Source organism: Pituophis catenifer, unplaced genomic scaffold (assembly GCF_029215685.1).
Source record: "Pituophis catenifer annectens isolate HBS135680 unplaced genomic scaffold, rPitCat1.0.hap2 SCAF_4, whole genome shotgun sequence".
NCBI classification, from domain to species: domain Eukaryota; kingdom Metazoa; phylum Chordata; class Lepidosauria; order Squamata; family Colubridae; genus Pituophis; species Pituophis catenifer.
Genome location: NW_027256884.1, coordinates 18789 through 43322, shown reverse-complemented (window position 1 = coordinate 43322; position 24534 = coordinate 18789). Strand labels below are relative to the sequence as shown.

At 42.5% G+C, this 24534-nt stretch overlaps 3 protein-coding genes across 3 annotated transcripts; 2 read left to right on the top strand and 1 right to left on the bottom strand.

Annotated features, from left to right (window-relative positions):
• Window positions 1-818: 818 nt before the first annotated feature.
• Window positions 819-4346, top strand: GDF2 (growth differentiation factor 2). The gene is made up of 2 exons (XM_070943332.1): window positions 819-1158; window positions 3281-4346. The coding sequence occupies exons 1-2, from the start codon at window positions 819-821 to the stop codon at window positions 4198-4200; spliced, it is 1260 nt and encodes a 419-aa protein (XP_070799433.1). The 3' UTR covers window positions 4201-4346.
• A 6910-nt stretch (window positions 4347-11256) lies between these two features.
• On the top strand, window positions 11257-19415 carry RBP3 (retinol binding protein 3). Its single transcript, XM_070943129.1, has 4 exons — window positions 11257-14271; window positions 15283-15473; window positions 16659-16801; window positions 18431-19415. Exons 1-4 carry the CDS (start codon window positions 11257-11259, stop codon window positions 18754-18756), a joined length of 3675 nt encoding a protein of 1224 aa, XP_070799230.1. The 3' UTR covers window positions 18757-19415.
• A 1881-nt stretch (window positions 19416-21296) lies between these two features.
• On the bottom strand, window positions 21297-24207 carry ZNF488 (zinc finger protein 488). The gene is made up of 2 exons (XM_070943383.1): window positions 24163-24207; window positions 21297-22531 (listed from the first exon to the last, which is right to left on the bottom strand). Exon 2 carries the CDS (start codon window positions 22422-22424, stop codon window positions 21420-21422), a length of 1005 nt encoding a protein of 334 aa, XP_070799484.1. The 5' UTR covers window positions 22425-22531; window positions 24163-24207; the 3' UTR covers window positions 21297-21419.
• Between the last annotated feature and the right edge of the window lie 327 nt (window positions 24208-24534).

Genomic DNA, 24534 nt, shown 5'->3' with positions numbered 1-24534 from the left:
CAGACGTAATTGACCCAGAAGACTTTTTCATTTTGGAGAAGCCACAAGAACAGCATCCTTCCTCAAAGCATTTGCATGTCCCAGGGTCCCACACCAAGGACATGCATGCAGCTCAGATTGTCACGGGTGTGCTTGAATGATATTGTGTGAACTGCCTTGGCGTATGCACACACAGCGCTGATTAATGAAGGAAGACTGAAAAGACAGCATAAAACCTTCTGTGTAAAAGCAATTGCAATGGGTAAATAATGGGGAAAGTTTCGGATATTTACATAACAACAGGATTTTGCATCTTGTAACAGAAAAGACAGAAATCCTCAACCTGGGTGACGTGTACATGAAGGCTAATCAAAATGAGTTTTTCTGGTCCATTCTCATTTTGGTTTTGCTTGGTGTGGGAATCAAGAAAACAGTCTACCATATGCCTTCCCCAAAGAATCTTAAAATATGTATTGTTGCTGGCAAGGAAATGATAAAGGAACATAATTAGGCAATGATGACCCGAAAACAAACATAGATTCTTTCCTGGATGCCACAAGCCATCTGTGCTTGCCTGATGTTTATAGAATCTTCATTAGTGAAGAGCCTCAATAGATAAGAGGCTCAACTAGAACATCAATGGTTGAGATAAGGGCAAGTGGACAACCAATCTGAGGATCCACAAGGGGCTGGGGGGGGGGGGAAACACACAGCAGAAACACAGCTTTAGAAAGTGACAGGCCTTTTTTTTATTTCACAGCATGTTCTTCAGACTTCATCAGACAAAACTTTGCTGTTCTGGATCATTTGTTGTCCCCCAGCCTTGGAAATTTAACAACATGTTATATTTTGGTGCCTGGACTCTTCTGTACGTCATCCTCATTGTCCTACAAAGTGGAACCCTCATGGGAAACCAGCACAGCTTACCCACAAAGGAGAATTCTCACAAATCTTCTGGTGAACTTGGAAATATGGAGGGAGAGGCCTATTTCAATTTTAAGGCTTTTCTGGAGAACCTGAAAGCTGATTTTTTAAGGAACTTGAACTTATCGACGATACCTTCACAAGAAAAGATCAAAGAGAAACCACCCCAGTTCATGATTGATTTATATAACAGATACACCCAGGACAAGTCTTCCAGTCCCATTGCCAACATTGTACGCAGCTTCAGACCTGAAGGTATGAGTAAGCTAGAGTATTTTGGTAGCTTCAATGGGTAAGCTAGAGTATTTTGAGTTGGCAGTTGGGATCCTAAATTCCATTCAAATATGTTTTTTTATATTCTCCACTTGTTTTCTTTTATAATGTAAGATATAAAAATGGAAGCTTTAAAAAAGAAGATTGAAAGTGCTGATAAATTATCAATGTAATTTGCATCAGTTTCTCAGAGGAATGTTAGTACTTCTATAGTTTCTTTAAAGTGCAGGTAGACGGTTCTGCTAAAACATGCAGTGCAGCTGTGAGTAATCTCTGGGTGTTCTAGAAACCTCTGGATTCACAAACATTTGCCAGAGGGGGGGGGGGTGTTGTCCCAAAATCAAAAGAAAGCCAACACTATTTCATTTCCTCCTGAACTGCATGTTCTCCTGAGCCAAAACTGTCTGGCTTTGATAATGGCCCAAATGCTTCGGGATTTTTCTAATTAATATGGTTGAACTATAGATTAGTCTTTGCTCTCAGCCACATCCTTTACAGTATTGCTAGATGGAGTAAAAAGTTTTCAATTTTGCTCCAGGAGGAAGAAGTCTTTAAGTACTAAATTTCTAAAAAAAAAAAGAAAAGAAAGCTAGAACAGATGTTAGGATGGTACTATTTGGTTGCAATTGCTATTTCAGAAGAGATTCAGAAACAAGTCAATTGACCTAAAATTGAGGACAAAGGCAAGCAGGGTTTGAGAGCCTGTCTCCCCAACATACAAGAAAGTGCCATTAATTATGTACTTACTTACTAATTTGTTTGGCTTCGTAGAAGAAGTCCCAACCCTGCTCATCACCAAAGGCTGATCAACATGGAACTCTTCTGAAAGGCATTTAATTAACTGATCAATTAACATAGAGCCATCCAAGTTTTACAGGTGGTTTAAAAATGTAATAAACATGTAAGTAGATTATATGGAAGGGGAAAAGATGGGCAGATCTCCCATTCCCCCTTAGATAATGCCTCCTCTCTATATCCCAGCAACTCAAAGTTACAGCTAAAATACTGAACACATCATCAACAAAAATACAAAATTCACACATTTAGCCAAATAAACCAGCTAATGCCTCCAGTCTCTTGATAAACATAGATTTGGAGCCCATATAAAGTTCTAAAGTCTCTAAGAAGCCTTTAAGAGGGTGTGTTTTTTAAAAAAATAAAAGTCTACCTAGTTTAATCTTGTCCTTTTGACAACAGCAGAATTTTAGGCCGTTAACTTTTCCAACTGATACTGCCTGTAATTGTTTAATTGTCCAAACCATGCAAATTGCCCATTCTTTGAAGTTCCCCTAATCTCTGATTAGAGAAAGCCAGTGTAGCGAAATGCATAGTGTTGGGTTAGAACCAAGGAAAGCCTGGTCTGAGGCCCCCTCAGTCATAGTAGCCCATTCAGTGACTTTCTGGCAGGCAGAATCTCTCAACTCAGCCGGCTCCACAAAGTTCTTGTCATTAGAACGATATAGCTACTTACTTTAATTTATTTTTATTTTTTTGGAAAACATTGTCATTTTCTGAGGACATCTGATTTTTCATTGTGCAAAACTCCTTTCTCTGCAATTTCTAGATGTTATATTTGTAAAGAAGAGGGCAGGCAGCCTCCCTTGGTATTTCTTCCCCTGTTTTCCCTATAACAGCCACTCTGTGAGGTGAGTTGGGCTAAAAGGGAAGGCTGGACCAAAGTCACCAAGCCAACTTCCATATCTAAACACTTACACCTAGTTGCTAGTCCAGCACCTTAACCGCTATGTCAGTTGGGGTTTTTTTTTTTTACATCTAGAATTTTTTTTTACATATTTTTCATCAATAATATTTTATGTTATTAATTTATTCAATTTCTGTAGTCACCCATCTCAATCAATGATTCCAGGCAGTTTACAATATTCTGGAAGATATGTCCATTTCCCCATATTTCTAATACTACCTTTTATTTATATAGGCATAATTTGATTCCATTACTTTGTTTCAGATTAGCGTTTTAGTAATACTAGTGGTAATGAAATATTGAAGGTTCAGCATTGGATGTACTAATATTCAGGTTCAAATTCCTTTCTTGCTAGAGAGAGTCAATTATCATTATAATAGTGTTTATCATTTTCTCCATCAGATATTTCTTCTCTGTCTTCACTGGAAATGAATCAGAAATATATCTTGCTCTTCAACGTTTCCATCCCATGGCATGAAGAAGTAACTAAAGCTGAGCTGAGGATCCACATTGCATGTCAGAAAGAGGCCGAGTGTTTTCCTCGTGTTCATGGGAATGTAGTAATCTATGACGTGCATGAAGGACATAACTGGGAGGAAGCAGAGGGCGTAAAGAACTTCCTCACCTCCAGAGAAATCCAGGGATGTGGCTGGGTGACATTTGATGTGTCCAGCAGTGTGAAAAAATGGGTCAAGGCAGAAAAGACCAGGACTGTCAACCGGTTGGAGACTGCCGTGAAGAGCTACGATCCAAGTGGTTTCAACTGTGAGCATCTGAACATCAGTGTGGCTGCTGACTCAAACCATCTGCCTTCCCTGATAGTGTTTTCTAACGATCATGGCAAAAGAGTCAAAGCAAACCACGCAGAGCTTCAGGAAATGGTGGCCCACGAACAGGAGGATATGCTGAAGAATTTAGCGAAGGACCACGCTCCCCACAGGCGGAATTCTTGGCCTGTCCACGGAACCCATCACTCCCTGTCCAGAAACAAAAGAAGTATTGAGCTCAACCATTGCCGGAAAACAACCCTCCATGTGAATTTTAAAGAAATTGGCTGGAACTGGATCATTGCTCCTCCAGATTACGAGGCGTTTCAGTGTAAAGGGGGCTGCTTCTATCCTCTGACCGACAATGTCACCCCAACCAAGCATGCAATTGTCCAGACATTGGTCCACTACAAAAACCCCAAGAAAGCTGTCAAGGCCTGTTGTGTTCCCACAAAGCTGGAAGCCATCTCCATGCTTTATAAAGACGAAGCTGGAACCCCCACCCTGAAATACGAATACGAAGGGATGAAAGTAGCAGAATGTGGCTGCCGGTAGTATGAGAGCACCTCTCATTCATTTTAAACATTTGAAGTTGTGAGTGCAGCCCTTTCTCTTTGAATTTCTTATAGAATGGCACTTGTTGTAAATCAGTGACTAAGAATGGAATCATTAATTTCTAGACTGAATCTCCCTTACATAGATCTTTCTCCCCCTGCAATATTTCTTTTATATACTTACTGTATATTTTTAGGAAGATATCATTAAAAAACTCTGTCTGTGCCCATCAACTGTACTGTAAATATTTGTGGGGACTTATTGACTGCAGAAGCTATTTCCAGAAGATGAACCATTGATCACAGTAGATCTAGTTGCAGAAGTTCTTTTGACTATTGTGTCAATATCACATATGTTTACAGAACTGTAATTTCTTCTCCAACCCCCAAAGAGAGGGAGTGTTTTTCTCACATTTCCATCATAGAAAAATTATGTAGAAGGAAAGCATTATGACATACTTTTCTAGCAGTGTAATTATTTTCCAAGCAGTGAAAAAATATTTTAGAAATGATATTGAAATCTGACTACTATAGAGATTACTAAAGTATAATATGTAAACAACTTTGGCACAGAAGCTCTGGGAGCTGTTGCCTCTATTCTAAAACTCATCATAGATTTGGTGGGACTGGCCTCTGTGACATTCCCTACCCTCACCCACCCGCCATAGAGAGGACACTAGAAATAGGTAGAAAAGAAGGAAGTTAGGATAGGACTGCAAACAAGTTGTTTCATGCAGTAAACCTTCTCTAGATTGTGGGATTCAGCACTCTAAAATGTCATAATGTTCAACTATGCCTTCTGGTTGGGTCAAAAAAGTACAAAGGATAGGAGTAATCAGGCCCCAAAGATGCCAGGGTTGGATAAAAGGAAACCAACATTCAGAGTCCCTAAAATAATTTAATAAAGGAGTGAATAAATATGAGCAATGAAATAGCACTAAATGACTATTTTAAAGAAAAGGCTATTCCATTGTCACAAAGAGAGAAATAAATGGAAGCTTTATGAATTTAACTTGTCATATTTTACCTCAAACATGAGCAGTTCTAAAACAAACATTAAAGGACCAGCCCCAAATGTCCATGTTAACTGAGCAATTCCCTCCACAGAAAAGGTTTTGTGGTCTCCAGCTATAAAAGAGAAGTCCTATAAAGTTTGTTGGAAAAATAAGGATTTTACTAATCATCTAAAGTCCCATCTGAAAAAAGTATAAGATCTCCCTGGCCATCAAATTCTTCTGCTCTGCCAAGACGAGTACAGAAGGCAGCGATTCCGTCCAGTGGATCCCTCACCAACCACACAAGAGCCCAGCCATCCCATAGAAAATTTAGGGGCTGGGATTTAAAGAACAGATATTTGAAAGCCCAAATTGTCAGCGTTACCAATCTATGTTGGTTCAAACATGCTGCTAGAAGACACACCACCATAAGGGGCTGCAAAAACCCTGGCAATCACTATGTGACAGGTAAGATATTTGCTTTTGGCATTTCTTTGCTGCTATCTAATGGTCACCTGGGTTTTTGCACTGCAGGGGCACACCTGGATTTAGAAGGAATCTCCATCTCTTTCTTGCCGGTGCTTTCCGTTGACTAAGCAGCCAGTATCTCCTTTCCAATTCTCTTATCCATCTGGCTTCTATTTTTATCTCTTGATAAGACCTACTTGAGTGATCCCATACAGAACTACATGACTTTGCAGAGGGACGGAATCCTTTATCTCTATTCTCCACAAAGCCTTGACCTTCTGAATATTCTGAGCCTTTCCATGGCTCATCCGTTAAACTGCCTTGAGTGGCCCTCATGAGAGGCCCGTTTACCAAAAAGGAGAATATCTGTAGCTCAGGGTTGAAATGAGGGGTCCCTGATGCTCTCTGAGCTTGGCTTGTTTCCTTGCAGACGTTTCATTACCCAAACTAGGCAACAACATCGGTGCTATAGTGTTGATAGCATTGCATGATGATATTCCCTAGCTGGCAAATAAAACAACAGGAAGGAAACAAGCCAAACTCAGAGAGCACCAAGGAAAGGGGGGGGAGAGAGGGAGAGAGAGAGAGAGACCCTCTCTTGAGCCCCGCCTTGGAGCTTCCTGTTCCTGTGTAAGGGCAGGTATTTGATTAGTTGTCAGACTCCCATGGGGCCATCCAGGAGTAACTTTGTAGGTTGTCAAGTCCCAGGCCTGGTTGAATCTTGCTGGGTGATGATGTAATAAAGTGGCTTTGGCCAATTCCTATTATGGCTTAATGGCTTTGTCCTGTTTTGGATCTTGAGTGAGGGCTAATCCTATCATATCCTGAGGGCCATGTCTTTTGTTTTGTAGATAAGCTGCCCCAGCCTTTGTCTTGTAGATAAGTTGGCACCAAAATATCTGCTGGGGGAGGGGCAGGGATCTGAGGCTCTGAGTTTGACTTTAGAAACATGTTTCCCCTTTAGAGAAAATATAATAGTCTGCCTTTTTAATATTTCCTGGAATATTTTGTTTTTCTAGGAGAGGGGTGGGTCCTAACTTCCTACAACCTGCTCACTGAAAGTGAATGTGTCAGTAGACGGAAACAGGAGGGCTGGGGAGACTCACATTCTTATTTTATTTATTAATTTCAATTTCAATTGATACCCTGCCTTTCTATCCCCATGATACTTTGGGCTTCTTACAGTCAAGAAAATATAAAATAATAAAAAGAAGTTCAAAACTTTAAAATGTCACATATTTATATCTATGCATAATATAAACTTTGAAATCCTTATTAGCCAATACAGGAGCCCTATTAAAATGGGTCCAAATAATCAATAACTTCTGGAATGTGCTGGGATTGAACATAAATCCGGAATCAGGAACCCCCTCCCTTTCCCACTACTTTAGCCTCAAAGGAGATGTTTGAGGCCAGGCTATAATTTTTCAACTCCTCCGGCTCAAGAGGAGTCTCCAGCATCTCTTTCATGTAGTGGGAAAAGGGTGATATTCCCTCCATATATCTTGTCCCCATCACTGAGAAGAATCCAAAACAGTATATTAAAATTATATTAATATGAAATATGGAGTTTTGCGCTTCCTTCGACTGTTTTTGTTTGTTTTCTTTGGTTGGAAATATTGATTGTAGCTATATTTCTGTCCAGCTGTAGTTCTTTAACTTTTCTTTCCTGAACCTTCACTTCCTGTTTTGAAAATGGGATCAATTATTCAATTTTTTTATTTTTTATTTTAGAAGTACATTTTAAACTTACTCAAAAATAGTTGAGAATAATCATGGAAAATTTGTATTTAAAAATCAGCCCTTCCTCAATCAATCAATCAATCTTTATTATGGCCATAAATAAAATACAATTAAAACAGATAGACACACCCACACCCACAAACATATACTGATAATTATAAAAAAGTAAAATTAAAAAATGAACAGAGTTCTTCAATCACCAGGAAAGACGTATGGCTGCACATGATTGAGCAACCCAGTAGAATCTTGGCCAGACTAGACAAGCAACAGACAGAAGCCCTGGTCTCTGTCAGGAATTTCTTCCTCACAAAGACACCCAGGATTCCCCATAGAGGAAATTGCATTCCTTCACAAAGGTGCACGCATGGAGCAGGTTGACTGAGGATTACTTGTATAGCTGATCATCATTCCTTTAACAATAAGCTGGCTGAAAAGGCCAAGGACTAAGTATTGCAATATCCCACTTGACCCCTCTGGCCAGCCAGTCGAGAGCAGCTGCTGAATAGGCTGCTTCTTAAACCAGTTGTGTATCCACTGAACTGCTAACCCATTCAGCCCATACTTAACTATCCTGGGACCTTTTGTTAGATGCCTTGCTAAATTGGAGATAACATCTACAGTATTCCCACAGCCTATTAAGAAAGTCAGTCAGAAAAATGAAATAAGGTTAGTCCGACGAACCTTATTTCTGTTTTTAGACATGCTCTTGACAAATCTATGCTGACTGTTCATAATTACTGCAGTTTTCAATGTGCTTACAAGTCAGTCTCTGTGATTTACTCCAGATACCTAAAGAAGTATTGCTAAGAAGATGAGGGGAATCAGGGGCAACTATTTATGAAATTCCCAAGTACAAATAATGTTGCCTACAACACAATTGCCCTTACCTCCACACACCTTCTGTTGTAAGCAAAGGCAACAGGATATTGCTTTACCTTCACCAATTCCCATTGGTGCCCACCGGCTCAGTTCAGCATCCGCAGGAGGTGGGGGCTGCTTTACAAGGTGGGTGGAATTGCTAAGGTGGGTGGACTCCCGCTGGGCTCCTGTGCTCAGGGTAAGCGTTTCATGATTAACTGGGGCCATGTGATCAGCAGAGGTAGGGATGATTTAATTTTCTCTCTCTTAGGTTGCAGACAAAGGCTTTCTCGTGCCGTCACATCTTCCTAAAAACAAATCACATTCCTGTACCCACCTAGGGCCCTCCAGCCAGAATTGCTGTGGTTCCTTCTTTCTATCTCTTTCTATCACTAGCCAAAGCATCTAAGACAAATGAAATAACGCCAACGGTTTCAGTCTGTCAAGATCTATTTGTCTTGATACCAGCAGCCATATGTTCAGGGGTGGTATTACAAGTAAATCCTAATTGATTACAGTTATGAAGATCAAAGTCACCTCAGGATTAAGCAGCATTCTAGGGATAGTGCAGAGTACAGCCAGGAGCAGTGATAACAACAAAGTTTTTAGCTAAATTATAAAATACTATTTCTTACTCTTCTTCAGTTCTTGGCATAATGCTGCTTGGTCTGAGAGTGAATGACGTGATGGGTGTGTGCTGTATGTATATAGTTTTTTATCAGTCAAGCAAATATTGTAATGAAGCAAATGTCCCTCACTGAAAAAGTCCCCAGAACAACCGCAGGTCAAACACTGGTCCATTACAAACTAGTTGGCCAAAGAAGAAGCTCCATTCTGACCTTAGTCTTACTTCACCCCAGGATTAAGTACTAGGAGGGCTTCTATGTCTTTAGAGCAGGACATTTTTCCCCCCATCAAAGGCCTTGGTCCAGTGATGGCTAACCTTTTTCTTGTCATGTGCCGAAAGCGCAGATGTGTGCCAGAACCCATAATGCGCATGTGCACAAGACCCCACCGCTCCCCTGCCCCCCATACATGCGCGTGTGACCCCCCCGCCACCCATTTTGGGCCTAGCAGGCCTCCCTGCAGCCTCCTGGACCCAAAAACGGGGGGGGGGCACTCCCCTGCTCCTTGTTTTAGGCCTAGCAGGCCTCCCTGCAGCCTCCTGGGCCCAAAAGAGGGCCATGGGATGGGCATGCAGTACCCCTGCCCCCCATTTTGGGCATAGTAGGCCTCCCTGCAGACTCCTGGGCTGTGGGGGGGAGCGCCACACCCCGCGCTCCCCTGCCACTGCGCATGTGCGCGTGACCCCTGCCCCCCATGCATGTGTGTGCACCCCCCCACCCATGACCATGCGCCTCCCACATGCACCCCGCACCCCCCAGGGTTACCGGTAGTTAAAAATGCTTTAAAAAGTAAAAAAAAAAAAAATTCTGAAGATCGTCACTCAGCTGATCGTCAGAACTTTTTTTTTACTCTTTAGGCATTTTTTATTACTGGTTCTCTGGAACTGGTAGTAGAAAATGCTTTTAAAAGTAAAAAAAAAGGCTCTGAAGATTGCGCGCTAGAGTTGATCACCCCCCCGCGCGCTGTTCTACTTACCCAATGCTTCCTTTTGTTGTGCACTGCACATGCGTGCACCTCGCATTTGGTGCATGCATGCACACAGTACACGTTTGGTGCACAGCACGCATGCGCAGCCAGCAAACTGGTAGTAAACTGATTCAGATTTCACCACTGGTGAAATCAGTGGTGCAGATGACTGAAAGAAGGCTTCTTGGGCAATAGTTCTTTAAATCATCTTAGGCCCCTTTCTTGCTTATAAGAATCACTTCAGCATTTTTCCATGAGTTGGGTATTTTTTCTTCTATGAGGCATCTTGAGTATAGTTTTACTAGTATCTTGTGTAAACTACGACCACCAGCTTTCAGCATTTCAAACATAACACAGTCATTTCCCGAAGCTCTGCCATTTTTCATTGATTTTATGGCACTTGATAGTTCCTCCAGTAGGATATCTGGCATTTCCTTTTTTGTGGGTATTGTTACTTTTGAGTGATCTTGATCTTTGTATAGCTCTGAATAAAATTTTCCAATTATTTCTAACATTTTCTGTCTTGTTCCACACAGAGCCATCGTCATATTTAATGCAAAAACCTTCTTTCTTATATTTATAAGCCCTTATAAGCAGAAGAACATTGACACTGACATCCCCTAAATTCTGCTGAAGATGTTACCTAGCCTGGTAATGAAATGTCCAAAAGCCAACCCACAAGCTCGGAGAACAAACATCCACCCTTATAAAGATGTGTTAAGATGGTTTACAATTGCCATTGCTGAAAAGAATTTCAGTGACAAAAATGAATGTTCTAGGTAGAATGTTTTTGTTTTGTGTGAACCTTTGTGTTGTTGCGGCTGCCAATATTACTATATAAGGCACTACAAGGACTCCTTTATGTCAGTGGAACATAAAGATTGTTAATTGTTTTAAACAGCTAACAACACATTCATTTTAATCTAAAAGTCAGATTCAACAGTTTACTGAAGCATTCTAACAACCTAATTGTATTAATTTATTTTTGTTTACTATATCCAGATTGGTCACTTAAACTTTTTAAAATCAAGTACAGTCTGATCCAGATTCTAGTAGACAGCATCTATCTCAGAAATTAGTGAACTGAAGCATTATGAAATCATAACTGAGTGGTCTAATCACAATTTGAAGGCTGTTGCAGTGGTTTCATAAGGTGGTTGCTGTACTACAGAACAAAGCTGCACCTTGCTACATGCCCTCCTGTTTAATAAGATTAAAGACTTAGAACTAGATTTAAAGATTACTGTCAGCTAAAATGGATATTCAGCCTCTCTGATTTAATATTCACTTCTGAGATCAAGTAGGAAGAACCTGCATTTCTCACAGTCTGTAAATTGTTTGGAACTCATTTGCACTTTTCTAACAGCATGAAAATAATACGAAGAAATTTATTGTTCGGAATGGCACTTATATTTGGTAGCATCCATATTGAGAGTGTCTCACACTCCACCCTGGTGCTGGACATGGCCAAGATTCTGTTGGACAATTATTGTTTTCCAGAAAATCTGGTGGGAATGCAGGAAGCCATTGAACAAGCCATCAAGGGTGGGGAGACTTTGGATATCTCAGATCCTAAAATCTTGGCAACAGCTCTAACAGCTGGACTTCAAGGAACTTTGAACGATCCACGGCTGGTAGTATCGCATGAAGCTTTGGCTCCTGCAGTCCCTGAGCAAGAAGTGGATGCTTCTCTACCATTAGAAGCACTTTTAGAGGTTATCCAGCACACAGTCAAATCTGAAGTGCTGGGTGATAATGTAGGCTACTTAAGAATAGACTACATCATCGGGGAGAACATGGTGCAGCAAATTGGTGCTTTCCTGGTAGAAAAGATGTGGAAGCCCTTGATGGAGACATCAGCTCTTGTCTTAGACCTGCGTTATACCACTGGAGGAAAGATCTCGGGCCTTCCATTCATCATCTCCTACTTGTACAATGAGGACAAACTGCTGCACGTGGACACTGTCTACAACCGGCCTTCTAATAGCACTATGGAAATATGGACCTTTCCAAAAGTGCTGGGCATGAGATACGGTAAGAACAAGGAAGTTGTTTTGCTGACCAGTAAACACACCTCTGGGGTGGCCGAAGATGTGGCTTATATCCTGCAGCAAATGCACAGGGCCATCATAGTGGGCGAAAGGACAGCAGGCGGCTCCTTGGACCTCCGTAAATTGCAAATTGGGGCTTCCCAGTTCTACATGACTGTTCCTGTGTTGTGTTCTATGAGCCCCTTAAGTGGCGGTGGCCAGAGCTGGGAACTGAGTGGGGTGATGCCAAATGTGGCCGTTCCAGCAGAGGGAGCCCTGGGTGATGCCCTGGCCATTCTGTCCTTTCGCAAAGCGATTCCTGACAGCGTCAGTCGCTTGATGCATGTCTTGCAGAACAATTACTCAATAATTGAACAGGTGCCAGCGTTACTTCAACAACTCTCTGCGTTTGATTATTCAGCCATCCTGTCAGAAACAGATCTGGCTTTCAAACTGAATACCGAATTGCAAAGCATCTCCAAAGACCCACGACTTTTCTTGTGGACTACCACAACCGGTGAGGCTATGGTTATGCCAGTTGAGGAGCCAATGGACATGAACATAGAGCTGCTGGATGGCGAACAACTCAAACAAATCCTGGCTGCTGTGTTTCAAGTGTCAGTGCTATCTGAAAATGTGGGCTACCTGCGTTTTGATCAGTTTCCCGATGCTGGAGTGCTGATCAAGCTGGAGCCCTATATCATCAATCAGGTCTGGGAACCTTTGCAGGCAACAGATTATTTGATCATTGACCTGCGCTACAACCAGGGTGGACCATTTTCAGATGCTGTACCAGTCCTATTATCTTACTTCCAAGATCCCTCTGCCGGTCCTGTGCATTTGTTTGCCACCTATAACAGACTCACAAACCAGACCTACGTTTACAACAGTAGAGTTGAACTGCTAGGCAAGCCCTATGGGACCCAGCGTGGCATCTATTTACTCACCAGCTACCTCACAGCTACAACGGCAGAGGAGTTTGCCTACCTGATGCAATCCCTCGGCCGGGCTACTCTGATTGGTGAAATTACTGCTGGCAGCCTGGCCCACTCGCACCCCTTCTGCATACTCAGGGTAAAAAAAGAGGAAGGCTGCGGTCTCTTTATCAATGTGCCATTCATCACCTTAATTGACCACCATGGTGAATATTGGCTGGATGGTGAAGTGGTGCCTGATGCCATCGTGCTGGCCGATGAGGCTTTGGAGAAAGCCCAAGAAGTGTTGGCATTCCACAGAGAGATGGGAGCGTTGATCAAGGAACTCGGGCTGTTGCTTGAAGCACATTACGCCATACCAGAGGTGGCCACGCGGGCAAGAGGCATGCTAAACTCCAAGCTGGCTCAAGGAGGCTATCGCACAGCAGTGGATTTTGAAATGCTTGCCTTGCAGTTGACCACTGACCTTCAAGAAGCTTCTGGGGATCACCAGTTGCATACATCTTACAACCATGTCGAATCTTTCTTACAGGAACAACTTCCTAACAAGACTTTGACCCCTGAGGAGATCCGCTACATAATTGAGGATCTATTCAAGGTAGACATTTTGCCTGGCAATGTAGGATATCTGCGTTTTGACCTGATGGCTGAAGCAGAAATGGTGAAGGCCATTGGACCCCAACTGTTGCACATTTGGGACAAGCTTGTGACCACAGAAGCTCTGATTGTTGACATGCGCTACAACACGGGCAGTTATTCCACCGCAGTGCCCATCTTTTGTTCCTATTTCTTTGACAGTGAGCCCCAGCAGCATCTTTACACGCTCTTTGACCGCAGCACCACTCAAAGCATGGAGGTGTGGACTTTGCCACATCTCTCTGGCAAACGATATGGCTCGGCGAAGGATATCTATATCTTAATTAGTCACGTGAGTGGATCAGCAGCAGAAGCCTTCGCTCGCTCTCTAAAGGATCTCAATCGGGCCACAGTCATTGGGGAGCCCACGTTGGGGGGCTCACTGTCCGCAAATGTTTACCATTTGGGCAACAGCCCCTTGTACGCTTCCATCCCCAGCAAGGTAGTGCTGAGTCCCGTCACAGGCAAAGTGTGGAGCCTCTCTGGCGTCCAGCCACATGTCACCAATCAGGCTTCAGAAGCCATGACTTCTGCCCTGAACATCATTGCTTTGCGCTCCAACCTCCCCAACATTTTGCAGACGGTGGCCAAACTGGTGGCTGACAACTATGCTTTTGCTGATGTTGGGGCTCTAGTGGCAGACAAACTTTCTGAGGATGCCAAAAGAGACACGTACCAGAAGATCAATTGTGAAACGAAGCTTGCTGAAAAAATTGCAGCTGACCTAAAAGCGCTTTCTGGAGATAAACACTTGAAAATAACCCATGTTCCCGAGCACCTGCGCAACCATATTCCAGGGATCATGCCCATGCAAGTAAGTGCCTTTCATTAGCCACTGACATAAAACCTGTATGAATACATATTTACTATGATGGGATAAATCCCTTTGGATTTGCCTCAAGAACTGGATTTGTTCAAGTAGCACTTTCCTAAATTTACACTGTAACAGCTCAGTTAATATTATTTTGTTTACTGTGTTTGGTTACATTATCTTATTGTTTTCCCTAGGTAGTTTTGGTTTTTGTCTTTATGTCTTTAATTTTTTTTTAGCAAAATGAAAACTAGGACAGAAACTATTAATTAGTAAGTATCATAGTGATTTCCAGATTTTACTATCATAATTGTATTTATAATTAACTATGCAGGTCCATGAATTTTAGTCTCGCTTTTACTCTAATTATAGTATTGGCAACGATGCAGCCTTTTCTAATTTTTCTCACACTTACAGTATTCACTTATAATTTTGAGTGTATGGGTGTAATATTTTAGATACTGATAGAGGGTAACCATACTCTGTCCTAGGACTCTCATTGTATTATTAATATGTTATCTCACATTTTAAATCTTATTTTTCAACTTGAAACTTTCCTTGTGTTATGCTGGTGCTTAACTGAGCTATTGAAATTGAAATTACATGTGCCCAGCTTAACAAGTTGGTATAGTACTACATTCTGATTTTGTTTTTAATCAAGCAGTATGCTTACTATAAATAAGAGATTTTTAAAATTATAAAATAATATTAACAGACTTATCCCAGAAGGCCTGGTATGACTAGTTCCTGATAATAATTTCATTAAAATACAAATTAGAAAGGACATTAAATAGATAATCTTTAGTTCGAGTGATTTTCATTGACTTATTTATTTATTCTTGACATAGTGCTGTGATGTTGACTGAGGAATGTTGACTAATTTGAGTAAGGGTTTCAGTCCTGATCACACTAACTCTCTAGCTGCAAGATGTGTTATTTTAATGCAAGGTGGATTCTCATATTTCCCGTGTTATTCTTGAAAATTAACTACTTATTTTTTAAAAAATGTTTCAGATTCTTTCCTCAGAAATGTTAGAAGACCGCATTAAGTTTTCGTTCCAAACCAAAGTGTTTGAGAATAATGTTGGTTACCTCCGATTTGATACATTTGGGGAGAGTGAGCTTTGGCCGCAATTCTCTGAGCTGATGGTGGAACGCATCTGGAAGAAGGTTGTCCACACTAATGCACTAATCATCGACATGAGGTAAATAATCTGTCCTAAGCAGAATAAGCAATGAAGATAAAACTTTTGAAATATATGCTTTGCTATAAAGGTATTTGTCAAATTTAATTCCTGGGCCTAACATAATTGCAGTGTATCTTGTGAGGCCATCATTGACCAGATTATGAGCTATGTGTTCCTTGCAGGAGGAAATGTATTTATTACCCTTTAAGACAAATGCAAGGATGGAGGTTGGGTACCGGGATAGAGGGCATAATAACAATACACCCGAAGTTTTACCTCCTGGGATCTATCCCAAAATATGTGTGATCGAGGTACAGAAGCTCCAGTCTCCTGAATCTGAAATAAATGTTGTGACCTTTATTTCAGTGGGAAGATGCAGCAATGTTTTCCTCAATGCAATTGCAGCCCTTCACAAAGCACAAACCTAGCACAATCAGGATATCTGATGTTATACAGCAGGTTTCTAGAAAGCCTTTTTATCAATATAAAACATAGGTGGAATGGCAGATGCCTTTTTTCTGGGCGCATGAAAAGTGCTACAGCCTGAGCACATCTTGCTCAGCCACTTTTACTAGACTGTGGAAGGTCTTGGTATTTTCTCATAAGGATGTTGCAGTCGTTCAGAACTAGTAGGGGCCCTTTGGGCTCCCATGACGTCAGCTGAAATCTGACAACTTATTTCTCCCAAAGCAATATTGGAATAATAAAACTAATTACTTTTTATTAAGTGCTGTAGTTTTGTAGAGCTCGTAGATAGACTACAAAGTCTTGCTTTGTCCTGAGTTTCAGGATTTCAAATCTTTCTAGGTTAATTGTGACTTGATGACTTTTTTACATACACAAGCAGACAATTTTTTTAAAAATTTCAGACAAGACATAAGAACAGGAATGGGGAAGTGTGAAACAAACAGCTAATTTCTCTTTTAACTGGAGTTGGGTTATGAGATCCTGGCTAGAAAAATTCATATGACTGTTATATGGAATCAAGGACTTAGAATTTTCTGTCTATGGGGTTTTTTTTATGGCTGCCGCTTAGGGCAGTCAAGACGTCTTTGTTCTGAGCATTTCAAGATTTAATTGTGGATCATTTTCAAACTGCTTTGGGGGGATCAGAGACGAGAAGTTGTGGTAACGTAAGGGTGCCTCTATGTCAGGTTTCCTTGTCAGTGCCTACTTCTCAAAACGTCTTCCATGCCTCACCAGGTACAACACTGGAGGGCCCATCTCCTCTGTAGCAACTCTATGCTCTTACTTCTTTGATGAAGGACATCCAGTTCTACTGGACAAAGTCTACTACAGACCAAATAATACTACCAGTGACCTTTGGACTCCTTCCCAACTTTTAGGTAACAACATCTGAAGTTGTGAATGTCAGTATTTCTCTTTACTTACTGCACATTGTGGCTAAAGATAGCACATTAATCTATCAAATATTAACCTATGGCAAACATGGGTCATGGACTGGAATAACCCCAGAGCAAAATAGGCACAGAGAGCCAAAGCCAGGTTAGTCATTCCTAAGCACTAGGTCCCTAGAAGCAGGGCTCACCATGCAGGACAGGACCTATGCTGCAGACTATCGAAAGAGGCCTCAGAGACAGTCCAGTACACAGGGGCAGGGTGTCAGATGCATTGCAGCCAAGTGAATCATGGGGTTGTTAAGCAAATCTAGCTTCACCCATTGACTTTGCTGGTCAGAAGACAGCCGGAAAGGTAGCAAGTGGCGATCCCAGACTGCTACCACCATCATAAATGCATGCCGGTTGCCAAGTGCTCAAATGTTGATTACACAATCATGGGGATGCTGTGACAGTCATATGGGAGGACGGTTGTCACTTTTTTCAGTGACATTGTAACTTTGAACAGTCATTAAATGAATGGTGGTGAGGACTACCTGTATTGTATATACCAGTGGTCGGCAAACCACGGCTCGCGAGCCACATGCGGCTCTTTGGCCCCTTGAGTGTGGCTCTTCCACAAAATACCGAAAAGTCCGCAAAGTGCTGAAAAGTCCTTCAGCCGGTGAGAAAAAAGCTGTGCATGCGCGAATATGACGGCAGTGACTGGAGATCTTTTCGGCGCTGTGCGCCAGTGGCTGGGTAGAAAAGAATCCTCTCAGTCCCTTCACACAGGGTCGCTTTTCTCCGTGCCCGAGAAAGATCAAAAGGCGCGGAGCAGCCTTTAATTAGGTAAAAGAAAACAAACCACTGAGGGAAAGAGCCCACTGAAGCTGCCGGTGTTGCAGCCACCCCTCCCCTTCCCCGCAGCTTGGAGCTCCAAGCGGAAGAAGTCCTCAGCTGTTGCAAAGAAGCGGCAGCTCTGGGTGAGCCATGCCCGCTTCTTTCTCTTTGAGAGCTGCTTTGCAAACAAGGTGCAAAGCAGCTCTCAAAGAGAATGAAGCAGGCGTGGGGCACCCAGAGCTGCCGCTTCTTTGCAACAGCTGAGGACAGAAGAGTTCGCTCAGGAGCGACGCCAGCAAGGAAGGCAGCTGGGTCGGAGGGAGGCGTAGCCCGAGCTCTCTGGGACGGATAAACAAGTGTGGGTAGGTGAACAGGAACGGACCTGGCCTTCCGGGTGTTGCATCCCCTTCCCCCTACTTTTTAATTGTAGTTAAAAAGAACTAATTAAGTTAATAACAATGTACCTACCTATATAGTTTAAGTTTAAAAAAATTGTCTCTCAAAAGAAATTTCAATCGTTGTACTGTTGATATTTGGCTCTGTTGACTAATGAGTTTGCCGACCACTGGTATATACTAACTAGCTGGGGAATTCTAGGAGTTGAAGTCCGCATGTCTTAAACTTGCTAAGGTTGAGGAATGCTGCCCTGTACAGTATATGCATAACATTAATTACAGTATTTATTCTCATTTTATGAATTCATAGAGGGACATTAATTTTAATATGGGTTCTGATCAAATTTAATGTTTGGTGAGACTGTGGGTAACTTTTTGCATCTTCTCCTGTCTCTTCAAGGTCAAAGATATGGCTCTGAGAAGAGCGTGGTCATTCTCACCAGCTCTGCAACTGCTGGGACTGCTGAACAATTTGTGTCCATCATGAAGAGGCTGGGCAGAGCCTTGATCATTGGACAAAGGACCAGCGGAGGTTGCCTCCCCTCTCAGACATTTCAAGTGGACAGAACCGGCCTCTTTGTCACCATTCCAACTTCTAGATCCACAATTTCTTCTAAGGACTCTTGGGAGGGGGTTGGAGTGGATCCTCATGTGGCGGTTCCCATTGAGAAATCCCTCATCCAAGCCAAAGAGATCCTTGTCTCCCACCTCCATAGTTTGAGTTAGATTAGTGGGTCAAACCAGGAGTTTGCATGAAGGCAAAAGGGCATCCGGTTCCCTCCCCTACCCTTGAGACTAAATTTTTGGCCTTGCACATTCATGCCAGACAACACATCATTCCAAGTCTTCTATAAATAGTTAAAATATAGAAGGAGAAGGAGGAAAGCAAGAAATATTAACCCATCCTCCCAATTTCAGACTGTGTTTCAGAATATAACTTGAAATCCCCAAATCCCTAGAACCGTGATGGCGAACCTATGGCACGCGTGCCACAGGTGGCACGCAGAGCCATATCGGTGGGCACGCAAGTGTTGTCAGCTGATTTTCAGGCCTTCCGGGCACACTGGAAGGCTATTTCCGGCCTCTGGAGGGCCTCCGGGGGAGGGAAGGGCATTTTCACCCTCCCCAGGCTCCTAGAAAGGCTCTGAAGGCTGGGGAGGGCGAAGAATGGGCCTTCCAGTCCCACCGGAAGTCAGTAAATAGGCCATTTCTGGCCTCCGAAGGGCCTCCAGGGGGATGGGGAAGGCTGTTTTCGCCCTCCCCAGCTCCAAGTAAGCCTCTGGAGCCTGGGGAGGGCGAAAAAACGGGCCTACTGGGCCCACCGTGCCATCGTGTGCCAAAAGCGGGGGGAGCGCAGGGGTGTCACGCATGCCTGCGCCGGGGGAGCGGGGTGCACTGAATTATGGGTGTGGGCACGCGTGAGTGCAACAACCCCCCCACGCACTCCCCCCGCGTTTGGCACACGATGGCAAAAAGGTTAGCCATCACTGCCCTAGAATTTTTTAGGTTTTAAAGAGAAGATACAAACTAACAAAAACTAATATAGAATAAAGAAAGAAAAAAGAAAGAAAAGACAAATTGCAGGAAAAAAGAAAAAGAAAGAGAAAGAGAAAGAGGCAGCTTCTGATTCTCTTTGCAGCAAATACAAATACAGTTACACAGTTATCTCTAGTTGTAAAAGGAAAAGCTAACTTTTTTCTATTATTTTTTTTTCTAATCATCAAAACCACAAATCATAGGTGCATTTTTCTGTGTCATGCAAAACCTCCATCGGGGATATCCAATCAGCCATAAATGCAGATGTGGTCTTTTCTCTGATCAAGGAAGTCAATTTAGCCATCTATGAAAGTCCAATCATCTTCACCAACCATTCCTTCTTTAATGGGTAGTGTTGAAACTGTTCATTTTTGAGCATATAATAATCTCGCTGCAGTAGTCATTCTGTGTCTTTTTTTCTAGCTGTGTATCCATTAGTTCCAAAATAAAAGCCTCTGGGTTCAACTGTACTTTAGCTTTTAAAATCTTCTGAATTAGCCTATGTGTCCATTTTCCCATCGATCCATTTGTATAACCAACATTTTTAGCCCATTTTATTATACATTTGTTCCTTTGTCTCAAATTTCAACAAAAGTTTATACATTTTAGTAACATGTTTATTATTTGTATATAACTATCAGCACAAACTCTGCTTTCTAGCCTGATGCTTAACTACTAACCAAATTGGCTAGTGCAATATATATTTATATATAGTATAATATATATTTATATAGAGAGCAATATACCCATTTTTGTAGCAAATAAAATTGATGTCACTTCAAGAGGCTTTGAACATATGTTACATTTTGGAAGTATAAACAAAGCAGAAAAAAGTAAGGTAAAATGCAAATAAAAGCACTTTGCATTAGCATTTGGCCATTGAATACCTTTTACCAATAGTTGTACAGCTTTGTTTCAGACTTCTGATAGAACAAATTTCTTTATGATCTTGACTGCAGAAAAATATATGGACCAAAGGCATTATGTCCATGTTTATATTAAGAATATTGATACCCAAACCGGTTCTTAAATATAACTTGAGGAGGTAAAATTGCTCCCTGAAATTGGAACATGGAGGCAAGCTATCACCAATTCAGAGGTAACCTTGAACTTTTATGCTACCAGTGCTATCCATAATCCACAATATGATGTGGCTGAAAAATTAGATACCTGTTAGGAGTGGTTTAATTTGGACTCCTGCACTGGATTTGATGCCCTAAATGGATGCTTCCTGCTTCTCTTACTCTAATCACTGTGCCTTCATTTGAAAGCTTACAGACAAGTTGTGGGTGTGAATTGGGAAGCTGGCACTTCCATCCTCACCTATTCAGTCCTTGTTGAGATACACACACACACACACACACACACACAGAGACACCTGTCACTGCCTGGTGCAGCACTGTGTTGCACAACTGAAGAAGGCCATTTTATCACATCAGAAAAATTACATTGATTTGCTTTGATGGTCACCAGGAATCAACTTTAACTTAAAATAAATTTTATCCTTTACTTCAATCCTAGGCTAGGGAAGAATTTCATTCCATAATGGCTCTGACATGGAAAAAGTTGCTGCTTCAAATTACTAAAGAAAAAAAAATTGTTATCAACATTTTCATAGTTTAAGGTGAAAAAAATGGAACTGTAGAAAGCAAAACTTTTCTCTTTACATGTTACTGTTTATTTCCTTATAAGTGTATTTCCAGAGTTTCATTTTCAGAACTTGAGCTATCTGTAACTGATGTAATTACATTTCTTCTTAACGCTTCTATATAAAAGGCTGCCTTTCAAAGATTCTGGTTAAATGCAGTAAAATCACAATGGAATTCAATCAATGTCTGCACACAATCTGCAGGCTAGTTGTGTGAAGTCATGTGCCGAGATAAATGATGTCTTTCTCGAAAATATTCCTGGCAAACAGGACAGGACAGCTTTTCCTCCCGCCTCCTTTTCCTTTGGGAGTCTGTCGAGACCTCGACCTTTTTGTGATGGGAACGCATGTGCAGCACAAGGTCTGAGGTCATGTGGAAGGAGAGGCTGCACTTTGCACACCAGTTCTGGGCTGCCACACTGAGAGGGGCGAAACTGGGAGGCAGCAGAGCCCAGGAGGCAGAGGAGGAGAGGCTGCAGCTGGAAGCAGGGTTGGCCTGCATCTGCTCATCTGCTTCCTTTGGCCACAGAGCTGAAGAGAAAGCGAATGGGTTGCTCTTAATGAGGTTGGTCGACAGCAGCTGGAAACCATCTGAATCGTTTACCAGGAACCTGGAAGCGAGGCAGCCACTGTGCGGCATGAGGTCAGTGGCAGCGATGCATTCTGACAATTTCCTTGGGCTTCCTTCCTTGATACTTTTTAGAGGTTGAAAAGCAGCCAGAGCCCCTCCGTCTTCCCAGCACTTGGCTGGTTTGCTGAAAGCACTTTTGGGTTCCCCAGCAATGCTGTTGGGCCACACAAAGGAGTATGTGCTACCAGGGGAACACTGGACTGCAGCTTTGTCCAAACCAGCCTTCCTATTGCCTTGTTCTGCCTCTTTGACTTTCTCCACAGACCTTCTCACTTCAGTGAATGCACTCTCCTTCTGTCGCAGGACATCCTTTACTAATAAATGTGTCCTGGTACCAAATGTCCAGCAGGGTTCCCTTAATATGTGCTCCGCAGTTCTTCCATCCTTGAGCTCGCTGTAGGCTGCTTTCTCCTGTAGACAATTTGCCTTCTCAAATAACACAGATTTTCTGTTCTGACAGCTCTCCATTTCACGGCTGTTCATTCTCCTCCCCTCAAAGGAAGCAACCATTTTAAACTCCAAGTCCCTAGACAGACCATGGAAGTTTGTTGATTGTTCCATAAATCTGCTTTTCACCATCTTTGGGAGAAGACGTTTTGTTTAGAGCTGGACCCTATTCTTCAGAAAGCAGAAGAAACGAGCAAGACAGCACTGGGAGGCTTTCTTGAAGTCTGGACAATCGAGTTCTAGAACGAGAGAAATCAAATAAATAATTATTGAACAGATTCTTGGTTGGTTGGGAGAAATTAAGTAGTCAAACCAAGAAAGACCCTTGATAACCTAGATTAACACTCTGTTTTGCAAAAACCATTAAAACAATCTCTCTAGAGACCTTGAGCAAAGGCTGCTACAAATCTTGCCAAGGATTGTTGAAGGGACATGCAGCACTGAATCTCATACTTGTTATAACAGGAGGCAATATTTATTTTTACTATTTTTTATTAAACGAATGTATATAGCTGCCCAACACAGACATCGTTGATTCGGATAGTTTACATTTTAAAAATCTACTGCATAATAAAAGCATGAAGCCTCCCCCCACCCCCATCCCACATACAGCCTGTCTCCTGAACTTCCAAACACATTTTTAGAATCAAACTGCACTAGTGTTGTGTTTTCTGCACCCTCTGACCCATCCTTGAGGGGGAAAAAGAAAGGAATAGAGGGGAAGATAATTAAGTTTGACCATGGATATTAGCAGAAAAGGAGAAACAGAAAACTCAACCTTCCAGATAGAAGTTCTCCTTGGAAGCCCTTAGGGCAGCAGGCAATCTGCTGCTGTCATGATGAATACAAACACATTTTCAGGGAAAATAAAATCACAACAAGGGCTGATACAAAAATCATGCAATACAATACCCATTGGACATTTTCTCACCTATGTGGCTTCTTGCCTACATTGCTGAAATATTTCTAGTAAATCCTGTCATAATCCTCAATTCCTTTCTGGCAGCATCCAAAAAATGATATGGCAATATATATATATATATATATATATATATATATATGCGTTCACATTTCTTTTCCTGTGTAGATTAATTTCCCAAAGTGCCTACTGAGAAGCACACATTCTAAAGAGACCTTTAAAAAAACAGCAAACTTTCTTGTATAAGTTGTTGAAAATAATTTCAGAAATAGTATATAGTGTAACCCTTATCTACATTTTCTCTGAAGTAAAATCAGTTTATTTGCTGTCAGACTAACCTTAAATGGTTTTTCCAATATCCTATCATAATTTAGCACATTTTCCCCAACAATAAAAATTGTACTCTGCTCATGCTTTTTTTTTCAATAATTACTCCCATTATGTCCATCGTAGCTTAATCGCTGCATGTTATTAGACAGAAACCTAATCGACTTCGACGCGAGGTGAATACTGTAGTCAGCATCCATGTTTTAAAAAACTGCAAGCAGTTAAGAAAAAAAAATGTGTCCAAAAGCACACACAGCTTCTGCTGGACTGTTTTCTACTAATTCCAATTTTCATGCACCGCTGGCGTTCAGATTCAAGAGCAGAATGTCAGCAACTCGGGTTAGTCTTATTATGATTTTATCCCGACTTTTTTATAGGCGCAAACATAGCTAACGCTCCGGCCCCTTATTTTCTCCACACAACAACCCTGCGAGGCGGGTTGAGCCGAGAGAATGACCGGCCGACACTAACCCGCGAAGCAGGGCTGCGGGACCGCGGAGTCCGGGAGGCGCTCGGCTTCCCCGCCTCCCCCGTCCCCAGTCCGATCCTCTCCGGGCGAGCGGTTCCCCTCGTACCGCCCCGGCCCTCCTGCGCAGCCCCCGCCCCGCAGTCCTCGCGTCCCACCTCCTCCTCCTCCGGGCTCCCGGCAGCGGCTCCGCAGGTCCTGGCTTCCAGGCATGCCAGCGCCGGGAAAGCGAAGGGCGCGACCGGGCCCCTGGCCGCCACCCGCTTCCTCGCCCTGCAGTCACCACTTCGCCCGCGCCCTACCTGCGCAAGAGAGGCCGCTCCGGCCCGCGCAGGTGGACCCGCCCAGTGCGCCGCCCAGGAGCGCCAGCCACGCGCCTGGGAGTAAAGAGCCGAGCGGAAAGAGCGGCGTGTAGGACTCAGCCTGGATTAAACTAGGCAGGGAGCCGCGAGCATCGCAGGGGGTGTTTGTGTGTGTGTGTGTGTGTGTGTGTGTGTGTGTGTGTGTGTGACGAGGGAGGGAGCGCGGAG